General features: G+C 41.1%; 1 protein-coding gene across 4 annotated transcripts in view; it reads right to left on the bottom strand.

Annotated features, from left to right (window-relative positions):
* The window catches only part of MCC (MCC regulator of WNT signaling pathway), a 207,448-nt gene that overhangs the window by 133,874 nt on the left and 51,111 nt on the right, over nt 1-22,463 (bottom strand). Inside the window, exon 1 of one of the 4 annotated variants that reach the window (XM_083884578.1) lies at nt 10,803-11,462. The exons of the other annotated variants lie outside the window; for them this stretch is intronic. Coding sequence (XP_083740704.1) covers nt 10,803-10,859 — 57 coding nt within the window. The 5' untranslated portion in view covers nt 10,860-11,462. Of the gene's footprint in view, nt 1-10,802; nt 11,463-22,463 lie in introns of those variants that run through there. 4 annotated transcript variants of the gene reach the window in all.

Genomic DNA, 22,463 nt, shown 5'->3' with positions numbered 1-22,463 from the left:
AGAACAATGAAATAATCTACTAAATTCTAATCATACCATTCAACAGAATGAAATTAAATGTTTAAATAAAGTGACAATTTCTGAATCTCACTGATTCCTTTTAAAGGATTATTCATGGTAGAATACTACCCTCTTGCCACTCCAAGACAGAGAAGTTTCCAACAGAATTAATTCAATAAATGTTCTGCAAGTGACTATTTTGTTTATTTACATAAAGTTCTCTTGGTGTTTCTAAGAATATTTTTTTCTTTTTTGATTCCAATATATACTGTGGTCTTATCATTTTCAAAGGCACAACTGTTCATGCACTTACAGAAATATTATATGACCACTCTCATAACTGCAAGACAGTGGAGTTTATGATCCAGAGAGGACAGAGGTGGTCAAAATTCAAGATCACAGCTGTAGATTTCACTTAGACCTCTCCTTGGAAAAGTCCCGTGGGATAAGGTTCTGAAGGGAAGGAGGCCTGTGGAAGCTGGTGGACACCAAACTGAATGTGAGCCAGGAAGATGCTCTTGCTGCAAAGCAGATGGATGGGATTCTGGGCGGGATTAGGCAAAGTACTGACAGCAAATCAAGAGATGTGAGCCATCTGTTGTTCAGCACTGGTGAGGCCACAGTTGGAGGGTTGGCTTCAGTTCTGGACTTCCCAGTACAAAACAGACATGGACATCCTGGAGAGAGTCCAGCAAAGGGACAACAAGGTGATGGATGGAGTCCAGCAGCACTCCTATGGGGAAAGGCTGAGAAAGCTGGGACTGTTCATCCTGGAGAAGGCTCAGGGGATTTCACTAATGTACATAAACACCTGCAGGGAAGGTGCAAGGAAGATGGATCCAGGCTCTTTCCAGGGGTGTGCAGTGACAGCACCAGAGGTCATGGGCACACACTGAAACACAGGAGGTTCCCTCAACATCAGGAAACTCCTTTTTCCTGTGAGGGTGACCAAGCACTGGTCACTCACAGAGGTGGTGGAGTCTCCATCCTTGGAGATAGCCAAAAGCTTTTCACAGTCTTACGCACTTGGCTCTATTGACCCCACCTGAACAGGAGTTTAGATCAGGTGACCAGAGATCCCTGACAGCTCAACCATTCTGTGATTCCATAATGGGAAATGACATGTCATTACTGAAGAATATGATTATGTAACATTCTGAATGAGATATGACACTTGCCTATAACTCACTGGCATCAATCATTATATTTAAAAGTTTATTTTATAGCTTAAGTATGCTATAAAAAGAGATTCAGCCTAATACAGAAATATAGGAAGTTAAAGAAATTCTCACAGGAAAGGAGAAAACCTACCTTCATGAAAAGCAATTAGCACATTTATTTCCATTCTAGAAGGGGTAGGTATTGAAATTCAACCACATAGAGTTCACAAAGAAAGATAATTAAGAGTATTCATAGGTATTCAACCCTGCAGAATGTGAGACAGAATCTGTAAGTTTTAAAAAGCATGGAAAAAATGTTCTGTGTTTTGCAGATCTCCCTCACCAAGTAACTAAATTAATACAGATCTCCATGCAATTATGACTTGACAGTTATGAATTGATACACTTTCTTCCTACTTTGCTCCATAGGGAAGATACCCAGTAGTGGAAGAGGAGAAATCAAGAGATTCTCTCCATTCTTTAATCCAGCATCTCATAAGGCAGAAGAAAAGTATAATTGGAAATACTGTTAACAATTTTTGTTCTTCACATACAGCAGGCACCTATCTGCTGAAAAAAAATTTCTCTCTAAGATTTGCTTTACTTACATATTTCCCTGAAATTACCTTCATTCTTATTTAGCACGGGCCAGACCTTCCACCAGGTGAGTTACACCTGGCAGAACCTGTGCTATATCATCAAGAGAGAATCATCCCTTCCTACAGGAGTGAGATCACAACACAGAAAAAGAAAGAACCAGTTGATGAACAGATCAACCACCATGAGTTTAAATAAAAAGACTGAAGTACATGGGCAAATCAGTTTAAATTAAAAAAAAAAAAAAATCTAAGTCAGTAAATTAGACAAGAGCAGCATCAGTAGCTTGAAAAAAAAATATGCTGTACAATGCTGTGCAAAAAAAAAAAAAAAGGAAAAAATATTAAGGGATGGAAAAATCTTATCTCATGAAGAGATAAGTACATTTTGTATGTAATGTAAAAAGAAAAAGAAGCCAAACATGTAAAATGGTAAAGGACAGTTCTCAACACACCTTTCTAAAGGGGGTACCTGGTGTTATGTGCAGATGACAATATGCACTTTGCTTTCTGTATATAGCTGCAAAACCCATTTCAAGCATGTTGGGGTCAAAGAAAGCCTTGGTTTAAGGCCGTGGGTGAGTTAGTTAGGGTGAGTGAAATCTCTCCTGCATTGCCCCCTAGGAATTTTTATGTTAATGTTACTAGAAAGTTCTCTGTTTCCCTTGTTCACTATTGGTTACTGTTTATCACATTGTTTTACATAGTCCTAATCCCCACTCCCTGTTGGTGCTCGTCTCTCAAACTTTGCCCCTACTTCAGTTTATATAAATTACTGTAAACCCCTGGTCCTTACCTTTTTTGGTGCCCCCCATACCAATGGTCTTGTGCTGTTTGTTGTTTTGCTCTTAAAAATTCTTTTCTGTTTCAAATCACCTAATCGAGCCTCTCTCTATTTTATCACCTAAGGGATCTTCGCCCTGAAATCCCGAGGTAACACCTGGCTGTCTAATCTGGGCCCAGGCTGTTACACAAGCACATGAATCCAGGCACAGGAGGGAAGATTCCGCTGACGTGCCACTTGAGGAGTGGCAGTATCAGTCCCAAGAACAGTAAACAGCTAGCTAGATTCTCCTACCTGGCAACAGCTTAACAGTAAACAACCTGTGCAATTTAGATAGGATGCAAAGTTCAAAAGATTACCAAACTAGAGGTATTCAGTCCTCTGAAGGATAGGAAGCAAACCAGCACGGTTTGGAGTAGGATTATCACAGCCTCTTGTAGATGAAGGCCAGATAACATAATGTCTTTGCAAGCAAATGATACTTTTGGGTTTACTGTCTGCAAAGGGAAGACTGTTCAAGACTGGCACATGTGCTGCTTTGTGGGAAAACCAACCTCTGTGGACATGGTTCAGAAGGACACTGAGCTGCCACTGAACAGTTTTGGACTTATCACATACATAGTAACGATCTTGTATTTCTCTGTCATCACAACCATGAATCACAATTCTCTGTTGACGGAATTATAATTCCATCACTGCAACCAAACCATTAACTTTTTTTGGAACGTTTCAAAAAGTTGCTCTGGCAGATCAGAAACTAGAGGTGCTGTTGTGAACCAATCAAACACTGAAATAGCCTCACATTTTAATATGTATAAATGGCCTGGTTTTAAAACAGTACCTCAGTTATCAGCTATGTTTCAGTACCTTGGTTTCAGTTATCAGCAGATGGCCATAATCCTGATGTAAATTTCTATTTCGTGATGTACTACATTTTAGTGATACTCCAATAATCTGCAATAAAATCCAGTGACCAGCTTCTGAAGCATTTAAAAAATTCTGCAAAGGTTACTGAGGGTAACTTATAAAATGTAGAATGGAACCAATAATATAACAAACAACCATAAGGGGTATATCTAAGCATATCGAAAAAATACTTCTTTCTGTATTTCTTTACATTTTCTTACATTGGGAGGGCTGAAAAGATTTCTGTCAATATTTTAATTTTAATGACAAATTTTCCTCTATAATTACAACAGAGAGAGAACATGTAAGCCAATTTACAGAGTCTTAAGGAATATTTCTATTCATTGGAGATAGTTAAAATCAAAATCTGTAGAAAATATACATCATTCATACAGACAGTTAATTTACATGGGAAATCCTGACATAGGACTGCCTAAAGCAGGTTGCCACCAGTGGCAAAACCCCTTATTTTCCAGCATCAGATCCCCACACAAAACTTCCATCCCACAGAATCTTTGAATTCAGAGACCATCATAAAGAGTACATAAATTGGCATATTATTTCTACATGTAACAGAAAAGTCCAATTAAGCCTTTCCATGCTACTTGAGAAGCAGAAATTCTCATCACCTGCAGCCAGAAGTACCATGCAATGTCGCAAAGACAGTAAAACCTAAATATAAGGAAAACACCCAGAAGTGGCACGAGCACATTTCCTTTTCAATTGTACATAAACTACTCAGAGCCCCAGAGGAGAAATGTAATTACACCTCACTGTAGTTGACCAAACCAATGACACAGCCTCTCTTCGTGCCCTCTCTTCCCACACACAGCACAGAAAATTCTGCCACTGTAAACCTTAACCTTGCAATCTATGGATTCTTCTTTCAGAACACTTTGTTTCTGTGTCCCTTTATGAACTACAAATCCAGAGACTGCAGAGGAATACATAAAAATACCTTCTGAAGAAGAATCTCGTAATTGTTCCCACACAGAGCCAGAACATATCTGATTAAAGGCAAAAACACATTTTACTTTTCCAAGTTGGAAGGGGAGGAGGGAAAAGATTACAATCCTTATCTCCAAAAATCTTCCAGGAACAAACTCTGGCTTTTTTTATCTCTGAATAAAAACATCGAGTTTCTAAAAGCAATTAGACAATCTAATACATTGTTAATGCTACTTTCACAGCATATATTTGTACTAACAGATTTTTCAGCATATAAGGCATTTTTCTTACTTTCTTTTTAGGAGCAAGGAATATTTCAATATCAGGGAGGTAAGTTACATAATCTTTGTAGTTTTTTCATTAGGACACGGCAGAAGAGTGTTATCAGTGCTGACAGTGTCTGGGCATTTTGACTAATCTTTTTATAGTCCTTCAATTTAATAATAGCGAAGCCTGGAATACACTCTAGGCCTGATAAGCAGCTCAAACAAATCCAGGAAAAAACATTTCCTTTGAAGTCACTATGTTTTTAACACTGGAAATACCATGCACACTGTAAATTGATCATGCCAGAGCACCTTCAGCTTGACTATGAATCCAAACTAAAGGTTGCATTCAGATTGAGAGTCACTGTCCAGGAGTATGCCCATTAAAGTTTACCATTGAAGCATTTTCTTTCAATTATTACCGATACATCAGTGTAAGAGAGACACACAAGAAGTCTTTAAAATTTGTAGTTATATTTCACATCTAATGTCTCCACACTTCTCAACACTTCATGACAACAGCATGGGAAAATGTCAGGTTTGCAAGGCTGACAAGTGCTCCACAAAGCCCGTGTGAACCAGGAAATAGGAGTGGTTCATCCAAAGGTTTGCAAACTTTACCTCAGCGTCTCTGAAGCACTAAAGCCAAGAACACACCTGTGGCTACATATGCTGCTACCTCCAGATGGAAGTTTTACCCAGCTCTCCACTAGAAACCATTTAAGAAAGTTTCTCCTTAAGGAACTTTGATTTAAGCATACTGGGTTGTTGTGCTCACTTTTCTAAGAGTTTAGTAGTTAACACTGTTCACCTTTTTGGTTGCCTACTGTTAAGAAAAAAATCAGCTATGCAACTTTATCAAGGTTAAAATAATTTTAAAATATGCCTCTTTTTTGCTGTTTGATAACCACATTCCACTCTGTAATATTGTAAAGCTGCAATGTTTTAAAGAATTAATAATTTATCACATTTCCCAAAACATCCTCTGAATGGGGAAAACACCACCTCTGCTGACAAGGTGCAGTACACCCTTCTATGTTACAGCTTGCACAGCTTTGACACTGACAGCCAAGGCTATATCCAATAGCAAAGACGGAATTGCAGTAAAATAAGGTGTTTACCTGCTTATGAGAGGTATTGGAAACACCCTGGCGCATTTGTTGCATGATCAGAGGCCATTCAGGAAGCAGACAAAGTATTACAGTGATATTTACTCACTGATTTTCTTGGAAGACTACCAAGGCCAGGAAGATAAAACAAGTGTTTGGGATTTAATCCTGCCTTGGAACACAAAAAAACCTCTTCCCCATTCCTTTAGTGCTCTTTCCCCACACCTAAGTACAGTGACAGCACAAGCTGGCACTTGTTCTAAAGGAAGAGAGGCGCACATGGGAAAGTATCTCAGGGTGGGGATGGTCACTGCTGAACTCTTCCACTGCCAGGGAGGCTTTGAATGATGTCCTGCTCCTCAGCTGGTTACCCAGCTCACCCCACAGCTCCCTCACACTCTCACTGGACTTGTGTACACAGCTTCAAGCCATGAAGCTCCTCTTATTTCTGCAATTCTCCTTCTACAACGTTCTTCATCTGAGTCCAGTTTATAAGTAGAGTAGCAGTGGAACACAAATCTGAGAAGAAAGTGCAATATTCTCCTACCATAAACTTATTAAAAAGTGAGAATTTAAGCCTTTCAAACTTGGTCCTTTCTTCACATGTAAGATTTTGGTGAAATCCTTAGTATGCACTCATTATTCTGCTTCCTACACAAACACCAGCTTTGAAGCCTATCCTTCCTTCCCCTCCCCTAAATTTTAAACACCTTGTTATTGAAACAAACAAATAAGTTAGTAATTTTTCCAAGACAAACAACCCATCTGTTTATTCCAGTCAATGTTAAAAGGTTAAAGAATATGAACCTGTAGCTAATGCTGTCACATACAACATCTATATCTTAAACACTTGACCTCCAAACATCAAGAAGCAGGAGGTATAAAGTGTGCATTTCAAGCAGCATGCTATCTCCTAATTTTGCCATGCAGAAAATAATAAAATAAAAATTTCATGTATTATACACCATCAACTCATGAAGCAAGTGCTAAAAAACCAGAATAAACAGTAACATTATACAAATCAGCTGCAATGCTGACGGTATTGCTTCACTATAATACCAGCTCTTATATAATTTCAAAATCTCTTAGGCACAGTCTTACTACAAGCAAATTCACAAGGCTCACTTAATGAAAATCATAGCCAAGAACATAGCTTGGCCTTTTAATCAAGGATAAAATTTATCTCTTAAGTATACAATTGAGAAAAATATCATTAACCTAAGCACTCAACATTTCCTTCACATTCTTGCACTAATAATTTTAACTGTCCCAGCATTACGCATGGGCATAACTGCTGGCCATATTTAGTCCAAAAAGTGTACCAAGTCAGACCACAGCTCTCTCTGTTTCAGCACACCATCTCCACAGTGAATGTCCAGGGCAGTAGGTAAGATCTGTGTTAGTATGTAAGGGATACTCAGATCCTCAGAATGCTGGGATTTAAAGCCACATAGTCCTTTGAATTCGGAAGAAAATACAGATTAGACAATCCAGCTCCTTCTAGATGAACATTTCTTTCTGCAGAAAAGACAATTTAATAGGTACGAACCATTTAAATTCTGATACAAAACTTCATTTTTACTGATGTAAAACACAGTTTGCAATTATGGACACCCCACTGTTAACCTGTACATGTTTTCAGTAAAATTCATTATGTTGGCTTTGAAAATATGCCTTGTCTTTACAACAAAGGCTTTCAGAACTCATATGTATGAGTAAGAAATTGAAGGGATCCAATGAGAGCTTTCATAATTTGGGTATTATGTTATGCATTAAAATCACATCCTTCCTTGATTTGAGCCTTAAGGGCAATCTCTACAAAATGTATTAAGCCTTAAATGGGCAAAGGCCCATTTCAGAATAGTAGAACAGAGCTTTTTTGGCCACTGTTACCTATTTACAAAAGTACCACAGGCTGTTGTAAATCCTCACAGACTACACAACAGTGTTGCCTCTCTTATTGTATCCTATATATACACCAAAAAAACCTCTCAAACAAACCACCAAGCTCAACACCACCTTGCTATGTAAAAACAAGGCTTCTTCTATCTCTCTAAGCAGGTACAACATGACAAATCCACCATGCAAACAGCAAACTGGATAATATTTCTTTCTTTGGACTTCAAACTTGAAGGCAAAGAAGAGCAGAAGAAATGGGATAACATGATCTGACATGTTTCAATACCAAAACACCTTGAACTCTGGAGCTAGGGAACAACAGAGCATGAATTTTGCAGAGGTCTGAATGATTTACAACAGAAATCAGGTTTTTTTTTTTCTTCTGCATGCCCTTTGGATGGGGGCAGTTGAGTAAATAAAGACGAATAAAAACTCTGTTTACCCAGACAAAAGTTTAGGAATAGCGATATAATTTCAACAATACACAAGTTTCCACAATCACACTGTGTCTTGGACAAGAAACGTATCCTTTAATTCTTGCCAAAGAGAGATGTAAATCTCAGGTAGAAAGTTCTAACACAGATGGAATGAATTGCAATACATTTATTTTTGCTTTTGTCTAATGTATCCAGTCAATAATGCATTTATTATATCTTCAGGGCTTTGCAGCTTTCCTGTTTATTTTAATAACAGTAGTTTCATGCCTAGAGCTCCACGTACTGAGATAAAGAGATCAAGGCACCTACACAAAAACCCACCGTTCATCATGTGAATCATAGTATTTCTTGGTCTGTTATCATATTTGCCATTCAGATGAGTACAGCAGTAGCAGCCCACTGCAATATCAGCATATGAGCTCTCTGTAGATATAGAGGTGTAGCTGAACACGAACTAAGACACCAGTCATTTAATAAAATTCCTATCGTAGCCATTTTTCCATTTTAAATGAACACAAGGCTACTGTCCATTGATCAAAAATAAGCATGGTTTGTAGAAGACAGAGTCAGAAAGGAAGGAGAAGAACACAGCAAAGATGGGAAAAACACAAATACGTAAACCACAGGTACAACCTTTACCTAGGATTTTTTACTTTCAATTATGGCAAGTACCAGTCAACAATAGGGAAAGGTCTAATAGGAGCATAGAAATTAAAGACAGCTGTTTGAGAAATTAACAATTAGGGGTGAGCAGCTATCTACTACATCTCAGTGTCTTTATGCATCTTCTTCCCTCTGAGAGTCGAATACAGTGGTTTTTTGAAGCCTCTGTGTTTCACTGAAAACCCAGTGCTTTACCCAAGATCACTGCTGAAGCTGACCCAGGCCTTTTTGGTGACTGGCGAAGGCTCACTAACACAAGCAGGTGAAACTGCAAAGACCAGGATGAGCAGCAAGCAAATGATGATAAGCAGCTGGGGAAAGTTAGGAGTTGTATGATCCTCTCTGCTATGTCTGCAGTCAAAAAGGGGCCTATTTTTAACCCACCTGTAGCACTGGAGCATAAATGTGAACTACAGACTAAAGAAACATTGTTGGGGGAAAAAACCCACCTAAACAATCACAATGTTGCACAGTCACGGACTCCTTTCAGTATCCCCTACATTAAAACACCAGAAAGAAAAGGTATTTCTCACTACAAAAGACCTTCTCAGTTGATGCATGAAGGAAACATGAATAAGTAATTTCAAGGTAGCAATGTAAAATACTACTGGCTCCAAATATTGACTCAAATATCAATTCCTTGAGACACTCCATGATCTCTGTCATCTTGCAAACTCTTGAAAATTAAATGTTGAGGTGATAGAAAGCAGGGATCAATATCAATACAACCAGAAAACAAGCCAGAAACTCTGACCAAAAGTAAACCAGGCTTTTACACTGAGTTTATGAACCCCACTTATGCTGCAATGCAAATACAGACTTTCTAAGCGATACTTTGAGAAATGTAACACAGAAACAATGAAAATCCACTCCTTCTACTTTAAGGAGAATTATGTATGACATTTCTTTTTCCAGAACTTCCCAGTCACAAAACTACTGTCCTCTTGTATGGCAAGGTACAGCACTTGCTTCTCTCTCACATGTTTACTGTGTTTCCCCCTACATTGTTGTCTCCCTCACTAGCCTACTGATTTATTCAATTTATATTATTATTCCATTCTATACCTCAGTGTCTCCTTTCTCTATACCATTAGCTCCAGGAACTATTAACTCTACTATTCTTACAAGAATATCCTACCTAATATTCCTTTAAAAACCAAGCGTTTAAAGGATAAGTCACAGTAAAAGGTGTATCAAAGAAATGGGCAAAAGGAACAGAGAAACACTTCAGTTAAACTAGGACAAGACAGACTGCAGATTCAATTTCCTTCAAAATGACCTTAATCAAATGATTGGGATTTCATAGCATAACTAAATTGGCAGTTGTCAGTAAAGCCCATAAGGATTACACATCTAAGACATTTCAGTAACTGACAAAGTATGCCACTTCTAAAATATTTATTAAGAATTTGCATAACATCTGATATAGCTTTAATTTTGAATTTATTAAAAACACATACAGTCATGTTACACAAAAACACCATACCCACAACTGTAAGAAATAACAGCTTTGCTATGGTTTCCAGTGGAAAAGCAGAAAGTTTCTCATGACTTGTTTTCTTTTAGGCAATGAAGGAAAGTAACTTAATTCATCTAACCTAAACAGTATCACCTTGGCTAAATACAAGCAAACACAACTTCTGGCAATGTTGTTGTCTTACCAATAAATATTTGTCATTTTCCACTCACCCCACTTCCCTCCTAAATTAATCACCATCTGTTTAATCTCAACTAAGATCTCCATATTTCCCCTACTGCAAAGATGAATGTTGGGTATAAACACAGCTCTCAGAGGGAAGGCAATCACTGCTGCAGGGTAACAGGAAAAATATCTCTACATGGTTGCAATCGTTAGCCTTTCACCACTCATTCAGAGCAAAGCAGCAAAAAAGTTCAGGTCATTTCCTGGCTGGCACAGCAAGTTATAGCAGAATACACATTCTATTAATTTTTAATTACATTGCTCGTGGACTGAAAGCCCAAATGGGGAATGTTTCTTTTTAAAGCGTAAAGAAGGGCACTGAAACTGCTTACCTCACTCAGCTCTGCAGGGGAGTCATTTCCATATTTCATACCAACTTCAGAATTCATGATTAGACTTCTCAGGGCTTGACAATTTCTGCAAATTTTAATGCTTCAAAGCTTTGTTCAATTCTTTGTTCAATACTTTCTTCTCCGAAATTTTTCTCTCTTACACATTTTGCTCTAGACAGCCATTTTTACTACACATTGAGAGTTTAAGTTAACGATGATCTTCTAAAAGAGCCAAACTCGTTTTGACTTCACAGATAATCCATTGCTGCAAGAGACTTGCTAATAATGTGAAATGCTCAGAGAATGCAGGGAATGAAGTGCTTACCAGGATCCCTGGGCTGTCTTAGTCCATCTACAAGGCATGCTTCATCTGTGCCGTCTGCTTTTCATGCTGTTCTTTTCCATAAGACTGTTAAAGGGCATCTCCCAATGCTGCTGAACATGCTCAGAAAAATTTGACGAGCTTCACACAAGTTCACAGAGAAATTCAAAGGAGAGTGCTGCTACAGTCCTCAGTATTTGGGGAGGCAGAAAGGAAAAGAGAAAAAAAGCTCCACTCCCCGAGAGAAACCAATGCTGCACTTCATGCTAAAGTTTCCCCTGCCAGTGAGCCTGGAGTTTAAGTGGTTTATGATCAAACACAGCTGTCTTGCTGCTGGCTAAAGGGTGCATGGAAGGGGCGGTGCCAAAAGCAGAGCGCAAGTGGGAGGGAGAGAGGGAGGGAGGGAGCTACAGAGGGTTCATTTTGGAACCACAGGCATCTCTCCAGCTTTCTGCATACTAATTACTATACAGAAAACTACAAAACTAAGTAACAGGAAATGCCACCTGGATAACAAGAAATGGAATTCGTAGTTCCCTGTTCCTGGGTGCAATTAAGTAAGGAAGAATGGGGGGCTGTAGGAGGCGTGGCTTGTAATGATTTCAAAAGGTCACAGTAAGCCTGAAAGCACCATTAGAATGCTGCAGATTTTACATAACAGACTGACATTTTACAAAGAGTTCAGGAGATGCTACTGGAAGAAAGGGAGAAAAAAGCATTTGCTTTCAACATTCTGCTACAAATCAAGGAAAAATCTTTAATAAGCTGGATTTGTGGACATGTTGTACCCATTACAGGAAATGATGACTCCTTTCCCCTCTCCTCTGTTCCCTAAAACACAGTGACAGCCTCACACACTTTTTGACTGGATTCTGATTTACTTCTCGAGTCAGATGTACAAAACACAGTCCTCTGCAGCTGAAATTTTTCTGATCATCTCAATATATTATTAAAGTGCCAAATTAGTTCAGAAAAAAACCCCAAATATAAGAATCAGGAATAAATGCCATACATGCTGTGCCTCTATCCTTGCACTCTGGCAAAAACATTTTCATGGGAGACAACACACTCCAAGAGCAGCATTTTGAAAACAATTGCGTGAGTTTTTCTTTCTCCTCTGTTAGTCACAAATTAGTGTCGGCATAGGAATAATTCATTCCAACTCATTACAAGAAGTGCATTAAGATCTAGAACCACGAAAAGAACACCTATTTTGCCCTATGGTACTACAGAGTGGTTGCACATCCTGGGTCCCTGTCCTTCCCCCATGCCCAGCACCAACAACTGCAACACTCCTGTGGTTCATAGGGTAACAGGAATGCCACAATCTCTTTACAAGATGTTTTACATTCACACTTCAGGTCTTCAGTTTACTTTAGCACAGTCTGTATTTTCAGGTTTCTCTTCCTAATTTCATCCCCACCTTGCATCGCCTCCACTCTCTGTTGTTTTCCCCATCCACTGCATCCTCCATGTCCCACCTTCACATTCAGGTCTGCCTCTGTGCTCAGTGCTTCTGTGTATATTCCTCCTTACTAATCTGCTTTGTTTCCCACATATGTTTGCAGTTATGGCCCCTGAAATCCCAGTGAAGGACTGCACTGCTCTCTGCTGGCAGAGGGACAAGGCACAAGGCAACACTGGGACAGACTGCTGTCCCCTCCAGTGCATAGGGAGCCAGAGGGGTTGCAGGGTTCTCCAGATAGCAGCGTGGGAACAGCAATGTTGTACACTGGTCTCCTGTTCATTAAAATGTGATTAACACTTCGTATTATTGAATTTGTACCCAGAAAAAAAGGTGCTGTATAGTGACTTAGCTCATTTTTCATAGGTAAATTAAAACCCCAACAACTTCCATTCAAAAAACTTCCTGTAGCTAACACGGTACATATTAAAATGTTTTATCTTTTCAAAATTATGCCTTCAAAAACAAAGCAGTCTTTTGTATTTTGTATTGCTACCCATTTTAACTTTATTTTCTAATTTATAATCTGCTCTGATCTTATCTTCATCCAATTTTATTGCATCTATCACAGGTTTACCAGCAGAGAGTTGAGCCTCAGTAGTAATACTAAGAACAAAGTTCTGAGGTTTTCTTCTTATAAAGGAAAGCTATCTTAATTATGGGTCCATACACTGCACTTCGCATGCTCTATCCCTATACTGCCAAATACTTCCCTGCTGACTGTAAACAGGCATTCAGAAATTAAAAGTTTAGAATTTTTTTTCTTCAAAATTCACCATTGTTTGTCTATTTCTGGCAGACCAGCCATCAGGCAGACCATACAGAGCACGCAGTACTACACCCCAAGCATAATTCTGGAGTGTCACCGATGACAGCGACAGGAATACGACAAGAACACACCGAGATCATGAGGCAACAACCAAGGTTTTACTGTTGGGCACCCTCTTTTATAGGGGCTTCATTTCCTGCACTTACAAACAGGATTGGTTAAAAGTCTCAGCTCCGCCAGCTCGCTGGCCAATGACATGGGTGCATATGACAGATAAAGCTGGACTATATCTGCACAGATGATTTGGCTCGACCAGCCTAGCTCAAAGTAAACAAGTCCCTGGACACAACAACCACAGGTCGTGTTCAAACCCAGACAGAGGACCTCAGCCAACCCCTTTGGAGCACGGATGCCCCCATATCATTGGGCAGTGAGCTGGGCAGAGCTGAGACCCCTGACCAAATCATGTCTGTGAGCACAGGGAATTTGAAATCCCTATAAAAGGAGCTGCTGGACAATAAATGTAGGTTGTTGCTGCATGAACTCAGTGTGTTAATGTCACATCACTGTCTCTGACTCTACAGCGACATCTGGTGACCTCCTGAAGTGACAGCAACAAGAGGCCACGGTATTGAGGGGAGACAGGGGGCAGCAGAATTTGCTGCCAGCAACGTGTTGGGCCTGCAGAAAGCTGTGAGCAGATAATTGTGGGCAGCAGAGAAAGCTGCAGGCAGAGAATTGTGGGTGGCAGATGAAACAGAGATTTGAAAATTCTAGCTGATCCTTTATAGCAAACTTAAGAACATGCACTATATGATAGAATGTATTTCAAATAGTGCTTCAGGACACGTATTAAATTGCATTTTAGAAAGCATTTAGTGAATACCGAACACTGTGTCTGTTACCCTTTTACATATTTTAAAGCACTACAAGCGTCTGGAGCCCGTCAGTGATAATGAGAAGAGTCAACCTAAACACCATGGGATAATAGGACTAAGAATGCAGATAAAGAGAAAAACACAGACTCTCAAACAGCTGAAACTGAGTTTTCCCTTGAAAAAGTGCCAAGAGGGCCAACGCACAGGTGAGAAAGATAAAGATGAAGAGTTCACTGAAGAAGACTCAGTTTCATTCATCCTTCAGAGACTCCCAGAGACCACTGAACATGCCCAGAAGGGCGTGGAGTTAATTACCATATGAGGAATGTATGGGCGGGGCCAGGGAGTGAATATGTATGATGGGGACTGTGCAATGTCATGTATATGTAAAATCTCAGGGACTAATAAGGGGGGCAAACTCTCTGATATTCTCATGTGTCTTTAGTGAAATTATTCCCCGTGCATCTTGACACTGGTTATATACATACCTCTTTAACAACTATTATTAGTTGTTGAGATCGTTCCGCCCCGTTTCAGCAGAAGATGCTGCAGGCAGCAGAGAGCTGCAGTAGAGAAAGCTACGGGCAGAGAGCTGCAGGTGGCAGAGGGTGCTGTGGGCAGCAAAGAGGAACGGCAGGGAAAGCAGCATGGCTCTAGACTCCCCTTTGTGGATTAGAGACAATGCCAGGAACCCATGTTCCTGGGGCACAGTCTTCAGCACCGGATGACTCCCTCTTACAGCTATGGACACTCGTTTTAAAAAATAGATGGGAAACGTACAACAAACAGGCTTTAGTAGCCCTAATATTGTGGTATGAGAGCCATGGATTGGATGTGTCTGAAGGAGCCTCCCCAGATGCAAAAACATGGGAGCAGGCTGGCCAACATATCCTTTCAGTAGCCTCGACAGGCCAAGAGACCACCATTAACAATGTAAAACCCTGGAGACTCATCATGAATTTATTAAAACCATTGAAGAGAGAGCAGGACACAAGGATGGCAGAGGGATCTCCACTGGCATCACCTGCTGAAGTGAGTGGCAAAACCATGGTGCTGGGGGTGCAGATGGTGCACAAGGCAAGTGGGAGAGGAGGACAGGCGGAGAAGTCACAGTGTGCTGCAGAACTACCTGGGATCTCGCTGCCACCCCCTCCAGATATGTCTCCCCAGCAGAGCATGCCCCAGTCACCCAGGACCTTACCACTGTCCGAGGAGGGGATACACTGCTGGCAGGACGCATCACAGCCAAACCCTGCTGTGCTGCCTCTGTCCAGAACGCTAAAATTGCAACCGGCCACTTTACCACTCCGTGCTCTGCCACCCCGTGTCTGGCCAGGCCAGCAGAGACCCCTGAGCCTGCCCCCAGCAGCTGTGAGACCATGTTCACTCAGCGGCTGCACTATGTATGGCTGCTGCAGAGCCACACCTGCCGCCAGCCGCTGCAGAACGCCGCCTGCTGCTGCCTGTTGCCCGGCTATTGCCTGGTGTGCCTGCCGCTCCATGCTTTGCCTATCTGCCAGGACCCCTGGGACTGCACCCAGCTCCTGCCAGGTGCTCAACTGCTGTCAGTGTAGCCGCTTCTGCGGGAGGACCATGCTGTCCTCCTGTAACAAGCGGACATCCTGTTACCGTGCCTAGCTGTATGGGCTGTGTGATTCCCATGGGAACAGAGCGCCTTCCAGCTCCAACTGCGCCTGCACAGCCACAAGGGCCGTGCGTGCAGGACCACACACACCGCCTTCACCACACGCCTGCCAGGACCGCCTCCTCCTGAGACTGAGTGGGCCAGCTCCAAGAGCAGCCTCCAACCCAGCCTCTGTGGGGCGGGGGTCCGCTCCAAACCAGCCTCTGTGGGGCGTACCTGCCCCTCTGACTCAGCCTCCTCCATGGGACGTGCCAGCGCCCCCGACCCAGTGCCATGGGACACGCCTGCACCGCCCAGCCAGCCTCTGCCAGAGGGTCTGGGAAATGTGTCACCAGCAGCTCCTGGAGATGTAATACCCAGAAGTAACAGCAGACCCAGGGACCCTGGAATCATTGCTACCACTGCTGCGAGCGTGCCCCCCTTACCACAACTGGACCTGTCCCTGGAATGTATACCAGCAAGGGACACAAGGAAGACCAGCAGAGAAAGCAAGAGCCATTATCCCCCTGTGGAACACCACGATGTTGCCGCCATCGCTGCACTACTGGCAGCCCTGCCCAATTCTGTGAGCGTCTGGCAGAAAGTGAAACAGGCTCTCGTGAGTGGGGACTGCAAGGGGGAAGAACTCATTGATGTACTCATGTTGGGGGCCTGGGAGCCTGAGGATAGGACAGTTGCCATTTATCCAATAATAAGAGGCAACCAAACTACTCCTGACAAGTACATCCTCTTCCAGTGGCCAGTTCTTTCTGAACTGTGTCAGCTTGTGGCCAAGTGCAGTTTGGGTTCTACTCCCAATGCTAATATGCTATGATTCCTAACCACCAAGGAGATAGCTCCTTTTGATATAAAGCAACTTGAGAAATTAATGTTTGCAACAATCCAATATATGGTGTTCAAAACTATATGGAAGAGCAGTGCTGAAAAACAGGAGTTAAAAAAATATAAAGGTTCCATGAGAAGACCCATGTTATGAGGCAGGGATCCCTCAACTTCTGGGATTACCACCAGTGGGGGATCCTTGACTCCAGGCTAGATTGCATCCCTTAATACGGGCACAGGTTAAAGAACTGGGATTGCAGGCACTGCTTAGAGGTAACTAATATGCAAACCCAACCCAAACATACTCCAAAATGAGAGAGGGAGTCAGAGAACCATATCTACAGTTTATAGAGAGATTACAAGATGCTAGGAAAAAACAAATTGTTAATGTTGAGGCCAGAAATCATCTAATTTTACAACTGTCAAAGGACAATGCCAGTGAGGATTGTCATGAAAATCCATCACTTAATGAATTGTTTCAGTGTTTTCCCCATAACTCTTTAAATATTGTCACTGACTCTGCCTATGTTGCTGACATAACACAGATATTAGAATGAGCTGTTGAAAGAAATTGCCAATGCACAATTATTTGACCTACTAAGTGGCATACCATGCAGACAAGAAATTACCTGTACGACATTCTACACATTAGAAACGATACAAATCTCTGAGGTTTTATTACAGAGGGCGACACACGAGCAGATCACCTAGCTAGCTGTGCACGGACAGCACCACAACCAGACATGCTGGCACAAGCAAAAGCCTTACACAACTTCTTTCATGAAGGTGTTTGAGCTCTGCAGAGGCAATTTCTGCTATCGAACACAGAGGCTTGTAACATAGGCAATACTTGTGCTGAACTGCCAAGGCCACACTGCACCACCACAGATGGGAGTTTATCCCCATGGCTTAAAAGCTTTATAAATCTGGTGGACCCATGCCACCCATATTCCCAGATTTGGACAATTAAAATATGAGCATGTATCAATTGATACTTTTTCCTCTGCCATATGGGCATCAGCCCACTCAGGAGAAAAAGGCTGGGATGCCATCGCACGTTGGCGATTAGTCTTTTCTGCTTTGGGTATCCCTCATTGTATTGGAGGTTTGCCCAAACAAGACAGGACTGCTGGGATATGTTCCTTCAGCTTTATTGCAGTAGTATTTTTATTACAGGTTGAGACAATTGAAAGATGGGAACAGTTCACGTCTTGCAAGCAGCACCCAAAGATCTCTTTGTTACAGGGCATTTTAAAAGTTTTCCAGCCAAAAATGCATTGCTAAAGCTTACAAACAATTGTTCTAGACAATGACTAAAAGCATATGTACACCTGCTTCAAACAATACTTGCTTGTACGCTTTCTATTAATAATACACAATACTCCATTACTAAGCTTAAAATGTTCTACTGTCTTGCTAGGTATATTTTTCTGCAGTCTTAAGGTCTATTCTAGCCAAACCTAAAAACTCAAACTTTTGTTTCATGTCCTTGCTTGCTGTAGTATTGGAACTTTTCCACTTTCAGATGTTGCAGCTGCAGCTATCTCCAAGTTCTCTGCTCTTTCTGTTTCTGAGGCTTGCTTTCACAACTTTCTGAAAGTCTTCTTATCTTTACTATTTCCCACACCTCATAACATCAAAACAGGTAATGGACCTGCATACGCATCACTAAAATCTAGACAATTTCTACAGCTCTGGGTGTGTCACACCAAACTGGTATACCCCATATTTAGCAACTGGACAGGCCATTGTTGAACATGCACATGGCACTTTAAAATGCATCTTAGGTAAACAAAAGGGGGGAATGTGTAGTGAAACCCCACAGAGCCGAGTAGAGAAAGCTGTTTACACCTTGAATCACTTAGCAGTAGCAGAACAATCCCAAAACCCAGTAATTTTAAATCATTTTCCATGACTGCAGACTTCTGGAGATGCTCAGTCACCTAAACCCAAAGTAATGGTAAAAGACATTATCACAAACAAGTGGGAAGGTCCATGGGACCTCATTACATGGGGATGTGGGTATGCCTGTGTTTCCATGGACACTGGAACACGATGAATACCCTCCAGGTGTGTTCATCCTGCTCTACGTCCTGTTCAGGACCAGAAACAACATCCTCCTGATGAAGCTGCAGCAGACGTGGTAGAGCAGTGATTTAAATGACTTGTGCAGTTGATTCATGGTGATCTGGAACAACTTTATTCAAAGTAAAAACCTGAACTTGATAAGTTGCTTTCCTTGTTATTTGGTTTCCCCACAGTTCTAAAGTTGAAATGTTTCTTGTTCATGGAGTTAAGTTCTACATTTGTAACATCCAGATAATAAGCCCACCATGTGCCAATTTGAAAGCTTGTATTGTTGATAGTCCTGCCGGACAGCTCCTGGGAATGGATGTAATATTTTCAATGATATGTGGGATGCATTACTAGCTAGGAGAGGCTAGGCTTGTCTAGTTAGGTAGAATCATGTGTCATCATGTTGTCCTGACATTTTATCTGCAAAAGGCCCTTGCACGTAAATTAAAAGAGAACATTTTGCCTTTTTATTAAAACTGAGTGGGGGCAACTGTGACAGATAAGGCTGGACAATATCTGCACAGATGATTTGGCTTAACAGACACCAGCTTTACTGGCCTAGCTCAAAGTAAACAAGTCCCTGGACACGACAACCACAAGTTGTGTTCAAACCCAGACAGAGGACCTCAGCCAACCCCTTTGAAGCACAGGTGCACCCATATCACTGGGCAGTGAGCTGGGCAGAGCTGAGACCCCTGACCAAATCATGTCTGTGAGCACAGGGAATTTGTAAGTCCTATAAAAGGAGCTGCTGGACAATAAATGTGGGTTGTTGCTTCATGAACTCAGTGTGTTAATGTTGCATCTCTGTCTCCAGCTCCACTGTGACAGGTGCATCTGTGGTTCAAAGGAATGGGCTGGGGTTCCCTGTTTGAGTTTGAATTTGACCTTTCAGTAACATGCCTGGGGACTTATTTACTATTATCTTCTAACAAGCCAGGCTGGTCGAGTTTTTGCCTGTTAAGCCAATCTGTCTGTGCAGCTATAGGCCAGCTACTGCTGTCACAGTGCAGGACACTTCAGGATCTGAACTAGATCCACCATGAACTCTACAGTTACATTGCACAGGAATTTTTTCTGCCTTTTTCCTACTCTATGCAGTAACATGGTAGAAAGAGACAGAGACTGAAAAACAACATCAGAATTCACAGCTTCAAATATGCCTAAGACCCTGGGAGATACATTCAGGTACTTTCAGAACAAAGTTTGTTGAAAATTTAAAAATTAATTGTAACTCATGTGCAGATTAATGAAATGGTTAAACCAAACTTTGATGAAAAATTATTTAACTTTAATGCCAGCTGACTCCCATTGCAACCTCTGCATACTTGCACTGAGTGGTAAGGGATTAGACATTTCTCTGTTGGAAAGCATCAATTGTTAACTAACCCATAAAAACTGAGAACACTTGCTTAAACATCCTTGTAATTTTTGCAGGCATTTCTTTACTGTGGAGGTGTAGCTAAGAATAAACCTAGTAAGTCTTCTAAAATAGTTACTATTATATCACATTTTTAAAACCGGAGCATCAAGAAACTTATCCTGAACATCTGAAGATTTAGAACTTGTTCCTGTGTGAAATGTCATTATTGTCTAGCATTTTTCCAAGTCCATTAACTAACCAAATGAAAATGTTACATCATGAAATCAAATTCCCAGATAGACCTGCCCAGCTGTCCACAGGCTGTTTCACCACTTCCAAACACATGTGAGTGACCTAATATAACAGCAGGGTACTAAGAACTTTGTTTAAGCCAAAGTATATTTTCCCACTGGCTTCTGCCAAAGGCAGGCTTGAAAGCCAACAAAACCTCAAGTATGCCAGTTCTGCATTACCAGGAAATGAACAGAGCACCCTGTGAGAGAGGGGCCTGTTGGACTCAGTTCTTCTCTGTTGTTTGGCAGCTGACAGTTCATTCTCTCTCAATGACATCAGTTCCCTCCCTAGGACAGCAATGCTTCCTTACCCTCAGCCTTGTTTCTGCCTCCTTTTTTAGCCTCTATAGGTAGGAAGGGAGTTGGACTGGGAGTGGGAAGAAGAATCTCTTAAACTGCAGATGTTTCTTAGCCCAAGATGACATAGTGTCAGTGGATGCCTTGGTGTGGAGGAGGTAACAAGAAGCGGGTAACAAGAAGATGGACAAACCTGACTGTCACAGAGGCTTTCAGTAACAACTTCCACCACACATATTCTGTCTGAGACAGAGACTGGCCTGGGCTTCCACTCAATTGCAGGGCATTTCTGATCCATTACTGCCTTATGTACCTCTATGTACCTCATGATGCACATACTGCTTGCGGTAAGTGCATTTTGCACTGACAGATTCTTCTCAAGATAATTTCAGAATTATGCAGCAACAATCATTAGTATGGCCAGTTTGCAGACTGTTGAACTAATAATCCTATATGGCCACTCTATTTCATTTGTTTACTCTCATTCAGGAGTAGAAAAAGAACCATTGGCATATGTCTGAGATTCACTGAGGATTTCTAGTTTATTGATTGTATCTGAATAAGTATTTAATAAGACTTGCTCTATCATCTGGGATGAAAGGATTCTTTTGGGACAACTGACAACTCTGTCATCCTTCTCACCTGTACTTCTGAAAGTGCCACAAATATCATTATTTTATAAGTCCTCTCCCTCATAATATGTCTTAGTATTTACAATAGTCGATTTACTTACAGTTACTGGAGCATATGTCATACTTTCCACACATGAATATTCCTTCCTTGTTTCAACAGCTGTAGAGTGAACACTACAGTATAAAAGTGATTATCTACTAAATATGTGTATGTCAGGTATTCTTCAGCATAGTATGCACCATTTTCCGAGAAGCAGTTTCACTCTGCATGCACCTTTAGCTGATCACAATTCCAGGATGTATTACATAAGGCCTTCTTGTTTGGTTCTGTTAAATTAGCTCTGTAATTGGAATGCAACTAATTGAAGTCCACTGAGTATTTAGTTCCTGTTTTTTGTTTCAGTATCATCCATAGTTAAAGCAGAACTCTGCGCAATCCAATACACAAATAAATCACATCTGTAAGTATTGCAAATCTACTACAAATAATTTGAGTACATTTTTTTCCTTCTCATTCTTGTACAAAATACACTGGCATAGTCCCAAAGTCCAAAGTTTCATGGAGAAAATAGCACTCAGATTAGCATGAAAGCTAACCTTGGAAGCAGAAATTTAATAAATATTTGGATGTTTCCAGAAAATTCTTTATTCAACAGCACTAATGCACTGTGATTTAAGACGGAGAGGCTGAAAGGGATAGTAGGTTCATGATGCAAGTTGTTCTCATTACTGACAGTAATGGTTATCCACCTAAGCTGAGAGAAAAAAATCCAACCCATTTGAAACAAGTCTCTGAAGAAAACATGAGAAAATATTTTTTCTTTCCTTCAATCAAACTATCTTGATTAGTCTGAAGCAGATCATATGTCTACAATAATACAATTTCGAAAGAACACTTCAATCAGCTACTCTCACCTGTTCACCCTTCCTCAGCTACTCAATCCACTTATAAAGTCACACCCTTGACCTGACCAGTCTCCTTGGGAGTTCACATTTGATCCCTCTTTCCATCCTTCAGTATTTCATGCCATGAAGTCACTCACTGACCTGTCAAGCAAGCACTCTAATTTCCTGTCATTTCATCCAAACTGATCACATT

Source organism: Zosterops lateralis, assembly GCF_965231275.1.
Source record: "Zosterops lateralis genome assembly, chromosome: Z".
Taxonomy (NCBI): domain Eukaryota; kingdom Metazoa; phylum Chordata; class Aves; order Passeriformes; family Zosteropidae; genus Zosterops; species Zosterops lateralis.
The sequence above is the reverse complement of the archived record's forward strand: the minus strand, read 5'-3'. Positions and strand labels throughout refer to the sequence as shown.